This window comes from Mesoplodon mirus (genome assembly GCF_964341445.2).
Source record: "Mesoplodon mirus genome assembly, chromosome: 10".
NCBI classification, from domain to species: domain Eukaryota; kingdom Metazoa; phylum Chordata; class Mammalia; order Artiodactyla; family Ziphiidae; genus Mesoplodon; species Mesoplodon mirus.
This window is the reverse complement of record NC_138986.1, coordinates 69,294,622-69,307,608: the sequence shown is the minus strand read 5'-3', so window position 1 is coordinate 69,307,608 and position 12,987 is coordinate 69,294,622. Positions and strand designations below refer to the sequence as shown.

Genomic DNA, 12,987 nt, shown 5'->3' with positions numbered 1-12,987 from the left:
TCAGAAACTTAAGAATATTCCTCTGTTCTAATATAAAACATCTTCTTTTTTGAGTGGGGAGAAGATTGTAGAGCTCAGGAAACAAAAGTTCCCATTAAAGTGAAATGGAGCTTCAGTATTCCTGAGGGACCCATGTAGTGTCAGTTCATAATTCTTCCATGTACCCCAATCTTGTATCCTCAACATTAATAAGGAGGGACAAAGGAGCACTTTTATTTTCTAGTCCTAATTTCCTAACCAGCTGCCATTCCAAGCAGCACCGACGCAAATATAACTAAAGTTAGCAAACATTTCTAGAAACTCTCTGCAGAACAAACCAATTAGACTTAGCCGAGTGATGTAGAATTGCAAGGTCCATCATAATATTGAGAAATACTACCGACTCTTATTTTTGTGGCATTCTATGAAAGAAGAAAAAGGAAACAATGTTGTTCAAGAGATTTCAGTGTTACAATTCAAGTCCACCCAAGAGGGTCTATTCAAAAAATATCAGAAGCTATAGTCATTCAGCTGAACAGGTGAGCTGCTTTACCATTGACCAGTTTGAAGATGTAGTTATGTGTCATTTAAAAACTGATGACAAAACAATATCAGCACCTTACATGTCTACTTCCTCTCTTCCTGACCCCTGGAAACCACTCAAAAGAATGCCTTTCAAATGACATCCAATATTTCTTGAGAAAACTTTTTAGTTACTGACAGGCACTCACACATCACAGCAAGAGACAGTTGGTTTCTGGCTTCAGTTAGATAACATCTTAGCCTGTGATCACAGACCACATTTTTGCAGACTTCCTCCCAATTCAATCATGAGTGCTGAAAAGAGAATGTGTAAATGCCTGTCTTCTTACTAAGGTTTATGCACAACCAGCTCCCTTGTATTCTCAAATACTTTACTCCTCAATTAAAATCCCCCAAATTATTTCATTCATATTACCTTCCGCTGGATTTTTTGCAGAATGTGGTCAGGGCAGTTGACTGTGGATCTGAAGAGGGATTTTAGCTTCGTCTTGTGATTTCTCAGGAACTGCTCTTAATAAAGTCCTCACCTGTTTTATATACCAGCAGAGTAATAAAAACTGCATGTTCCCACCTGCATCTAAGTCCAGGGATCAACAGTAAATTCCATCCAATGATTGAATGGTACTTTGTGTAATTACCATGACATCAATTTGATCTTATCTCGTTTCAGCCCTTCGCTCATTTTTTGTTTTGAGCCATTTCCAGGTGGTGTTGACTGCAAGGTCAGCCTATGAAACAAGAGTATGCTGTTATTTTCTACATAATTTTATCCAGACTTTTACACAACATCCTGAAAGTTGACACTTTCCTATAAACAGGATCCTACAAGCATTACATTTAATTAGCTAAGTACCTGATGTTTACTTAGAACAGAAGAGCTGTAAATTTCAGATGCTAGATATAGAGCATTTCTAAGCTTACAACATTACTCCAGTAGAAAACAGAAAAATAAAACACACACCTATTTAGACTTTTCTAAAATTAAATGTGCATCTGGCTTTAATAAGGATGCATGGAGAAGGCATGAGGCAATGCTGAGAAGGACTGATTGGTTCTCAGTATTTGTGCCTTTTCCCCCCTCATTTCACTTTTGTAAAACTCAGTTTCTTCCTAGACAGAAATTACATATGTTATGGCTTGCCAGCTGAGGAACGCTTAGGTCCAAGATTCCCAGTACATTGTCTTCCTAAAACCCACCAAGCACTTCAGGCTATGGCTGTGGCTGCGTCTATCCTGCTTTTAGGGTTGTGATCCTAAAAAAGTTCAAGACTCCATTCGTTGAAGAAAGAGGGACCCCTTCCAGGGCCCAAGAGTGAGCACTTGTCTAACACTCAAAAATGAATTGTCCCAGGAGACACACATGCTGACGAGCAAGAGACTTCACTGGGAAGGGGCACCCAGGCAGAGAGCAGCAGGGTAAGGGAACCCAGGAGAACTGCTCTGCCATGTGGCTCGCAGACTCAGGTTTTATGGTAATGGGGTTAGTTCCAGGTTGTCTCTGGCCAATCACTCTGACTCAAGGTCCTTCCTGATGGCACACGCATGGCTCAAGACGGATTTCAGCAAGAAGGATTCTAGGAGGTTGGTAGGACAATGGACTGGTGTCTCCTCTCTCCTTTTGACCTTTTGTAACGGAGAAGAACAAAATCTGACCCCATGTTGGATCTGTTTCTTTTACTTTAACCTTTGTTTTTCATTGCTTTTGTTACTATAATCACCAAAAGGATGCTGTCTATAGCTATAAGCATACATAATGGCCTGCCTTGGGGAACCCTGCCCTTCTGCCTGAATGTTAAACCAAAGTGCCTTTGTTCAGCTCACAGGGAAACATCCTGACCCTGCCCACCTGAGATCACACAACGGCTTAGGCCAAAATGGCTTCTCTTATGTCAAGAAAGCCATTCCTGGTTCTCTTTCTCTGGAGACTCCATAACTTATCTGCTTACACGATTGAAACAGGAGGGAAGGGGTCAGGGCACCACCTTTAAAAGAATGTCCTAGTTTGAGGACACAACATAAACTGATTAGAACCAAGTAGGTGCAAGATGGCAGGCGGATGAGTCGACTTCCACTAGGCCTTGAGCCTCAGTATATGTTCATTGAAACACATTAGCAAGCTAAATGATACACCCACAGGAGCCATGACAGTTCCAAGTCTGACCATAACGGTCAAAGAGTGGGCGGTGGCCCGCTTCCTGGAAATCCCCACCCCTTCCCCAAAACAGCTGGAATACTCCTCCCACTTAGAAGCCTGTGAAATTACCCACCCCTATAAAAACTGACAACCCCATACCCTGGGGCTGCTCTTGCCTTCTGAGATGGCCCACTCTCTGTCTGTGGAGTGTGTTTCTCTCTAAATAAATCGACTTCTTACCTATCACTTTGTCTCTCACTGAATTCTTTCTGCGATGAGGCATCAAGAACCTGAACTTCATTAAGTCCTGAGACGAGGTGTGTGATCTCAGTTAAAAGAACATGGGTTCAAGTCCCAGTGTGGGTTTTGGCTGGATTCAAGTCCCAGTGTGTGGGTTCAAGTCCCAATCAGAGTTACACGGTTTCAGGATGACAAAGCAAATAGCCACCTTTACTAGGCAAAGTCCTGAAAGCATGTCATGGTACAGAGGAGGTGTCAGGAACATCTTTGCATAGTGGTATGACACAGTGAAGTACATACCAGCTATGCTAAATGCATGGATTTTTCCTAATGACGTTTTGTCATTTACACACTGAATTATTTTTCAAAATAACCACCTTTGTAAATGTTTCATATGATTAGTTAATTTGTTTTATAAAACATAATTTGATCTTTCTGATAGCAAAGTATGATTATCACAAACATTATGCTGTAATCAGAAGAACAGCTGAGGTATGTAAAATGCTTGCTTTTTCAAGTAGCTTTTGCTTCAGTAATTCCAAAGATATATTACGTGATTTTAAATTTTGAAGCAATACAAGAGTATTTCCAGTGAAAAGTAGGTCTTCCTCCTACCCCAAAATCCTCACTCCCATTCCCAAAGGTATCCATTTTTAACAATTTCTTAATGTTTCCAGAAATTATCTGTGTATATAAACACATTTTCTGGGGTTTTGCTACATACAAACAGAAACATAATATACACATTGTTTAGTGTCCTACCTTCCTTTTTCTTTTTAAATCTAACAGTGTATCTTGGTGGTTTTTTCCATATCCATATATTATGCAGATCTAACCATACTTTTAAAATAGTACAGTAGCAGGAGTAGCCACACTAAAGCAGATGACGGGAGCCATAAGAATCTGTAGCCGGTCACAATGGGAAGCAAAGGAGGGTTCGTCCTGCTCGGGCCCCTGTTCATCCTGGCTGTCCTCTGCCATGTAGGTCACAGTCTGGAGAGCTACAGCTGTATTAACCCAGCTAATGGCCGCACTACGGTCTTCAGTTATTCACATAATCAAGATATTTGTTTCATCGTTAAAGCCGTGCCACCAAAAACTTACTACCAGTGTTGGATGTTTGACCGCTGCAGTTTCGAAGCCATTGCGAAAGCCTTAGGGGAGAAGGAGCTTCAGTACCGCTGCTGCCAGGAGAACCTGTGTAACAAAAGTGACGGGACGAGTATATCAGGGAAAACAGCTCTGTTGGGCATCCTGCTGCTGCTGGCAGTCTGGCGCTTTTGTCTCTAAATCTACACCAGGAGGGCTTCTCCTAAATCTCCTGTTTCTGTATATGCCTTATTTCCTGCGCGGCTGCATTCCAAAGGCTTTATATTTTCCAACTGGATCCTGTTGGGAAAGACTAAAACTAGCTTGAGCAACTCAGATAAGAGAGAGGAACTCAGAGAGATGCTGAAGACCCGTCCTGTTAGCAGAGAAGACCTGTGTGAGGGAAAAAGTTTGAGTGAAGCGCATGTGATTTGAGGAAGGTTGCATGCCTCTTACTCTGCTCTTTGCAGTGACAGCTCGAGTAGATTCTCTGCAATCCTCAGTTATTTCCCTCTGGTTCCTTGGATGTAGTTAATGTGATCAGTACTTTTTTGGGAGACTGGGGCAGGGGGCTCCTTTTCAACTGTCTCTCTCACAAGGCATGCTTTTTTCTCACCTTACATGGCCCCTGTATTGCCAGGTAGGCATGATGCATGTTCCAGGTGTGGGCTGTCAGGGACAGAGATTCTTAATGACTGTTGTATTCTCAGCTAGAAGGTGTCTGGCTGGGAAGGAGGTAAGCTTTCTGGATGGCAGGGCGCGGAAGCACAAGGTTTGCCTTTAGAGAGGTACCAGAGGCTGAAACCTGAGTTTTCCTCTGTCCCTAAATTTTGTATTGGCTTTGCTGTCTTTCACTAGAAAAACTCAGTAGCATAAATTAATGGTGTGTTAAACCTGTCCCTTCCACTCCCCGCCTTTTTTATTGGAATGGTAGGCTGCCTTAGCTTTGTCACACACAGTTAAAAACTAAACATTTGAATATTCTATGTTACATGTGGCTTGCAGTTATTAAGTGTGCTTATTTTAAATGCTACTGGTAGGAAAACTCTTCATATGTGTACGTATAATGCATGAATGGAACAGAAGGAGCCTTTGGGGTTGCGATTTGAGATTTCCAAATGTCATCATGAACAGTAGCAGGTCTGTAGGGATGTGTTTTACCTGCCGACATCCAGCCTGTTGGCTCCTCGCTGAGTCAGCACAGATAGTGTAAAATACACTTGCAAGGGCTATTAGCATGCTGAGGCTTTCAGAAGCGCTACCAGTTTCCTAAAAAGTGATATACCTTTTCAGGAGGGCAAAGGTTGGCCTTTTTCTTGTGGATACTGGTGAATAATTTAAGATCCAGTAGACTTAATGCCATTTGTATGCTTACAATCTTGGCTGTATTTGACAGCATAGCCCTACTTTTGCTGATGAAAGTGGAATTTCTTGATTAACGTTAAAAAAAAAAACTTGATTATGTGATCTGTTGGACAAACCGGAATGAATCCTGCCTTTCTGAAAATAAAATCTCATCAAATGCAAAAAAAGAGAAAAAAAAAGTACAAAGTATTATGAATCATTAATTACTTAACCAGCCCTCTATTAATGATTATTTGGATTATATCCAGGCTTTTCCTACTATTACAAACAGTGCTCTAATTATCATCCTTGTTCTGGTTACGTGTACAATTTTACTTCTAGGATACGCTTTTAGAAGTAGCATTGCTGGATCAGATTATGAGTATTTTAAACTTGTATAGAGATTGCTCAAACCCTCTTCTCCACACCCCCAAAGCTGATGTCATGAAATAAGTTAATTTTTGTGAAACAGGTGAAATAGAGTATCTTATTTTCATTTGCATTTATATAATTCTGAGCAAAGTTGAACATCATTTCATAAATTATAGGTCATTTATGGATTATTTGTCCATAACTGCCTATTCAAAAATATTTCTCAAGTTGTTAATTTTATCTTTAATTTTAAGCTTAACTTTTGACTCTTTTATGATATTTTTTACCATACAATAATTCTTAGGTAGTCAAATATGTCTATCTTTAACTTTTTTTTTTTTTTTTTTTTTTTTTTTTTTCCGTACACGGGCCTCTCACTGTTGTGGCCTCTCCCGTTGCGGAGCACAGGCTCCGGACGCGCAGGCTCAGCGGCCATGGCTCACGGGCCCAGCCGCTCCGCGGCATATGGGATCCTCCCAGACCAGGGCACGAACCCGCATCCCCTGCATCGGCAGGCGGACTCTCAACCACTGCGCCACCAGGGAGGCCCTATCTTTAACTTTTTGACTTGTTGGTTTTATGTCATGCCAATGATACTAAAAAGAAGTGTTTGTATTTTATTCTAGGGTGTATACAGCTTTATTTATTTTCAATTTAGATCTTTAATTCATCTGTAATTTATCTGGGGTTGATGAGTGAAGTAGAAATCCGGCCTCTTTTTAAATCTAAACGACAAGCCAGTTATAATACCAGGGAGGGACTAATCAATCCTTTTTGTCTCGACTAATCTGAAATGCTACTAAATTCCTAAATATTTTGTGGTCTAGTTTTGGGTTCTCTATTATGATTCATATTAATAAAAAAAGTTCAACAAATGATAATAAATGTTTTAAATTTGTTAAGATCAGTAAGTATTAGATTTAATTATTTAGTGTCTATCAAGTGTATCAATCAAAGTGCATCACCAAAGAGAAATTATTGAAGTATAGTTGATTTACAATGTTGTGTTAGTTTCAGGTGTACAGCAAAGTGATTCAGTTTTTTATATATATATATATTCTTTTTCATATTCTTTTTCATTATAGGTTATTACAAGATATTGAATATAGTTTCCTGTGTTATACAGTACATCCTTGTGGTTTATCTATTTTTTATATGGTAGTTTGTATCTGTTAATCCTAAACGCCAAATTTTTCCCTCACCCCGCCACTTTCCCCTGTGGGAACCATAGGTTTGTTTTCTATGTCTCTGAGTCTGTTTCTGCACAATACTGTAAATCAACCATACTTCAATTTTTAAAAAATGATTACCACAGTGAATTTAGTTAACATCAAAAAGAGAGAGAGAAATTAGACATAAATTATATCCTTAAATTGCTAACACTCTAGTCACTATAAATAGAAGTATTGGGATTTTCCCTCCACATTCTTTTTGACTCGTCATGAGATTACTAAAACAGAACTCAGATCTCCTAACCTCCACTCGACTCTTTAATGTTGTGTAGCTCTGTTTCTTGTAGTCTGTCCCGTGTTCCATCTAAATCAGATTTATCAGGCTGTTTGTTTAAAGACAGATTCCCGGGTCCCATCTGGGACCTACTGGATCAAAATCACTGTCAGCTGCGCTGAGAAATTTGCATTTTACATACCAAAGCTTACAAACCATGATTGTGCAGCATTGTTTAGTAAGCCAGCAATGTAGTTAAGGAAGCAATACAGTGTGGTGTCATCTTCAGCTGCCCCTGCAGCACAACTAAATTGAAAATGGTAAAGTCATTTGTTCAACTCTGTGAGCCTCTACTTCCCACAAACAGCTGGAACCCCCAGCACCAGGAATCTGAGATAAAGATAGCCCAAAGCACCAAACAACTATCCCGTGGTCACAGACACAAATGCAGGCAGCAGACAGTTTCTCGGTTGAGATAAGGTTTTTAATCATCAGCAGCAGGTAAGATGACTGACAGCCTGAAAGAACAACCTGAGACGTGATGTCTAACACACGTGGCGGCAGCTAACTCACCCCAGAAGTGATGGACAGGAAGCAGGCCGACCTGACACAGGCAAATCCGCCAAGAATATCCTCTACTATTTCGGTCAAAGCAGCGTGGCCTAATCAGTCATGCAAACATCCTGTTTCCCAGGCTAACAACCTCTGTCCCTGGAACCCTCAGAGGGTTAGAGATAAAGAAACTGCTGCTCCAATTATGCATAATCTTCCTCTAGTCTGAAATGTCAACAGAGAAGGCAAATAACGCTGCAGAGAAAAGGAGGAAAATCGCACAGGCAAAAAGTAATTTGTTTAACGTTTTCCCATTTCCTTTTGCTTTGCACATGTCTCCTCCCACATCCATTTCAGAAAGCTTTCGGTTATGGGCTATGAATGAAAGGAGAAATCGGTTTTGTGCAAAAATCAAAAAAGAAGCAATTGTATTGACAGAGTGGTTTGGTTAGATGTATAGTGCAGTAGGACAGAGAAAAATGAAGCCCAAACGACTTCCTACCCTAATTTTGCAGAAGTCTTAAGAGACATTAGATGTGATATGGGTTTGCCTAAAGCATCTCTATCCTAAAGGGCTTGGCTATTTTGCTGTGAGAGGTAAGGGTGCTACATTCAGAAAACTGTATTTTCCCTCTGTGTCTGTATAAATGGCCATGTGCAGCTTTAGAGACAGTGAAGAACTTGGTGGGAGGGAATCACAGCCGCTTTTATTAAGGAAAAAGGATTTCCTTTGCACGATGCTTTCAGTGTGGCTCAGAGGAGCCCCAGGAATCCTTCAAGAAGGAGAAGCCAGCAATGCTGGCTGTCCTGGTCTAAAATCTTGGCTGCAGTTCAACGGCAAATATGTTTAAGGGGCACGAGGGAGACCTTGTCACAAACATTATCCTGACACCCGCTCACCACACACCCAGCCATCCCCCACCCCCGAGCTCTAGCTGAACTGGAGGGTGGAAGGCTTCTGTCTCAGCTCAGCGTCTAAATACTGCCTAAGCCTCATCTGGGCGAGTCCCAGTCGCTGTGCAGACAGTGGGAGACTGCCCCTCACCACCGATCCGTAACTCTCCAGCCTGGAGAGGCAACAGGAATCAGCCACTACCCTCCAGCCCTTCCCCACACCCACCTATTTCCCATACTCACACCTCCAGGAAAAATGTACTGTCTGGGATTCGGGGGCCAAATGGGAATAGGGTGTCAGGGTTCCCCCCAGTTCATTTCTCTCTATGCCTGAGCAGATTCCACAGGGAGTTGTTTTAACTTGCATCACTCTGTAAAACATTAAAGCTGGGTTTCAGGGGAAAAAAAGAGAAAGAGAAAGAAGAGGAAGAGTGGGATGTAAAGAATTTGTATATACCTGAAAATTGCCAGATGAATAGACCACCATAAAATATTGCATGAGGGTAGAGATGGCTGGAAACCAGCATAGAGGGTGATGTCTAAAGTTCAGAGAACTGAGACAACAGAATCGTTATTGAGTATGTGGCCCCCTCTCCCTACCCCGCAAATACTGTTTTTTTTTTTTTTTTTTTTTAGTTAATTTTGTCTTGAAAATTATCTGTATCCTTTGAGATAGAGACATTCTGGATGGGGTCCCAGAAATAGCGTTGGAAGCTCTGGTCTCGGCACAAAGCATTCAAAACTCATCCTCTCTCATAGTTTAACTTGAAATCTCTGTTCCAGAACTGACCTCTCCCCTGAGCTTCATGCCAGTGTCTTGGTTCAGTGCACTAATTATCTGTGTAACCAGTTACCCCAAACTTTACAGCTTAAAACAACGAACATTTCTTACCTCACAGAGTTTCTAAGGGTCAGAAACCTGGGAGCATCTTAGTTGGGTGGATCTGAATCGAGATCTCTCCTGAGATTGCAGCCAAGCTCCCAGATGGGCAGCAGTCATCTCAAAGCTCAATTAGGGCAGAGAACCCATTTCCAAACTCACTCACTTGGTTACTGGCAAGCCTCGGTTCCTCACTACCTTTTGTTCAGACAGGATAGTTATCACACGGGCCTCTCCATAGGGCTGCTAACAGCATAACAACATGATAGGGGGTGGGGATGAGGGGAAGCGGGAAGGGAGAGGAGGCACCCAAAACATCCGCTGTAACCCTCATTCATTATTAGTGGGAATACCAATGGTATTGTCACTTTAGAAAACAGTTTGTTGGTTTTTTGTAACATTAAATATATATTTATGTTGCGATCCAGCAATCTTTCTCCGAGGTATTTATCCAAGAGGAGTTAAAACTTATGTCCGTGCAAAGATCTGCAGGTGAAAGTTTATAATAGCTTTACGCATAATGGCCAAAAGCTAAAAATATCAATAATTAAATTGTTCTTCAAAGTATGATACCTCCATACATAGGAATGCTATTCAGCAATAAAAAGAAACAAACTGGGCTTCCCTGGTGGCGCAGTGGTTGAGAATCCACCTGCCAATGCAGGGGACACGGTTCGATCCCTGGTCCAGGTAGATCCCACATGCTGCGGAACAACTTAGCCCGTGCACCACAACTACTGAGCCTGTGCTCTAGAGCTCATGATCCACAATTACTGAGCCTGCGTGATGCAACTACTGAAGCCCGTGCGCCTAGAGCCCGTGCTCCGCAACAAGAGAAGCCACCACAGTAAGAAGCCACACACCGCAACGAAGAGCAGCCCCGGCTCGCCGCAACTAGAGAAAGCCCGCGTGCAGCAATGAGGACCCAACACAGCCAAAAATAAATAAATTAAATAAATATTTTTTTTTTTAAAAAAGAAACAAACTACTGGTACCTGCAACACAGGAGTGAATCTCAAAAATCATCATGCTAAGTAAGGAAGTCAGGCACCGAAGGCTATACACGGTATGATTCCATCTGTATCATTCTGGAAAAGGCAAAACTATAGGGACAGAGATCGGATAAGAGTTTTGGAAATGGGGTGAGGGGTTTGACTCCAAAGAGACACAGGGAAAATTCTCTGAGTGTAGTGGTGGTTACATGACTGTATATTTTTGTTGATACTTATACCATACAACTGGAAAGGATGGACTTTACTGTATGTCAGTTAAACATCACTAAACCTGACTTTTAAAAATAATAAAAATAGGGACTTCCCTGGCCGTCCAGTGGTTGTCTCCGCACTTCCACTGCAGGGGGCACGGGTTCAATCCCTGGTCGGGGAACTAAGATCCCACAAGCCACAGGGTGTGGCCAAAAATAAGTAAATAAATAAGGTGGGAGGGGCAAGGGTAAATGCATGGAAGTATGACAGCATGGTGCACACAAGAAAGAGACAGTTCACTGTTACAAGGGCATAACATTCAAAGCAAGGAGTGCAAGTAACAGAGTCCTGAGCTTTTCACTTATGTGTCCAGCTTTCACCTCAAACTCAGTATATCCAACACCAAAGCCCCCATCCCTCTGTCCTGGAAAAGTACCACCTTGCCTGTTGAGGATGTCATTTTCCTAGTCACTGAAACTCCAGAGCTAGAGTCTTTCTCAACTTCTCCCTTTACCTGTCCTACCAAATCCATGCTGCTCTCTTGCAATGCCATGGTTTTTGTGCTTTTGGTAGTGGCAGCAGTGGTACAATGATGACAGTCAGCGTTTTCCACTTCTCTCATGTACCATTGTTTTCTTACCCCCCTGCTCTCATAATAGTTCAGGCCTTTATTTCTTCTCACCAGGACTGGAACATGGCGGCCCACTAACGAGTCTTTGTGCATCTGGTCACTCACCCTTTTTGCCAGATGAGTCTTCGAAAATACCAACCTCATCCCACCATGTCCTAATCAAAAATCAATTCAAGGTCCTTGTCAATGAAAAGACTCTCTCCCCTTGATCCTAATTTACTTTTCAAGCTTATTCCTCAATCCACCCAGGTCAACAACCTGCTTCAGAGCCAGCCAACTTGAGTTCATTTCCACCTGTGTGCATTTTTGTCAGGACGGATCTAACAGTTCTGACTGAGGTGCCCTCTCCTTCCCTCTCCGTATATTTAAGTCCTCCTCTTTCACCATGACTCAGCACAAGTCCTGTCTCCCCGCTCTCCCCTGTCGCTCTCGGCAGGATGCTTCAAGTCACACTTGCTTCCTTCTCGGAACTCTGCAACAATGATTGTTCCCACCTATCAGGAGGTTTAGTGGTTTTATTGATAATGGTATTTCTACAGCCCTTGGAAGATTTCAAAGCACCTTGCTTTTCATCATCCCGTTTGAGGTCTTCTCAACAAATCTGGGAGATTATTCTTATTTCGAAGATAAAAAATCTGAGGCTCTATAATGCACGGTGATTTGCCTTAAGGTCACACAGCTAAGAAGAAGATTTTCAATACATTTTTTATATAAATTTATTTATTTTATTTATTCATTTTTATTTTTGTCTGCGTTGGGTCTTCGTTGCTGTGTGCAGGCTTTCTCTAGTTGCGGTGAGTAGGGGCTACTCTTCTTTGCAGTGTGCGGGCTTCTCATTGCGGTGGCTTCTCTTGTTGTGGAGCACGGGCTCTAGGCACTCAGGCTTCAGTAGCTGTGGCACACGGGCTTCAGTAGTTGTGGCTTGAGGGCTCTAGAGTGCAGGCTCAGTAGTTGTGGTGCACGGGCTTAGTTGCTCCGTGGCACGTGGGATCTTCCTGGACCAGGTCTCGAACCCGTGTCCCCTGTATTGGCAGGTGGATTCTTAACCACTGTGCCACCAGGGAAGCCCCTCAATACATTTTTTAAATGAACAAATGAAGACAGAGCCAGGAAATTGACTTAGCAATCAATTAGAAGAGGCAAGACTGTTTTTAATGGAGAAGAAAGTATTTAAGGTCAGAAAAAGACTATGTCAAGTCAGAATTCGACCATGATTATATTCATACAGACCACACTGACTGCTTGGCTTTTGTGAGACTGGTAAGATGCTGTAAAGGGCAGAACTTAATCTAAACAGTTCAACAGATGAATTTTTAATAAGCTTAAAACTGGAAAACAGTACCCTCAGCAAGCATGTATTTCTGCTTTTGTGACTGTTGGAACTGGCTGTGTGGGAGAGTTAACTGCTGTGTAAAATGTGGAATTAAAATTAAAAAGCTCTGATGTATATTTTTAGAGAACAGAAACAATTAAAATAAAATGTAACTCAAAATTCAGTTAGTAGAGCTGGCATTTAAATTGTTTAATTAGCAAAATTCTATATGATTAAAGTAGTCACTTGAAAATGTCTTTCAAAGTAAAGCATTTTAATATGCTCCAGTTCTTAGATGATTGACATCACTTGATCTTTGTGTTCCCCTCTGGAATTGACTTGTTCTGCAGTTTGAGTTAAGAAGGT

At 41.7% G+C, this 12,987-nt stretch overlaps 1 protein-coding gene across 1 annotated transcript; it reads left to right on the top strand.

Moving 5' to 3' along the window:
• The first annotated feature begins 3,779 nt into the window (after positions 1–3,779).
• On the top strand, positions 3,780–4,660 carry LOC309811290 (CD59 glycoprotein-like). The gene has a single exon (XM_082633897.1). The coding sequence runs from the start codon at positions 3,815–3,817 to the stop codon at positions 4,184–4,186; it is 372 nt and encodes a 123-aa protein (XP_082490023.1). The 5' UTR covers positions 3,780–3,814; the 3' UTR covers positions 4,187–4,660.
• The last annotated feature ends 8,327 nt before the right edge of the window (positions 4,661–12,987 follow it).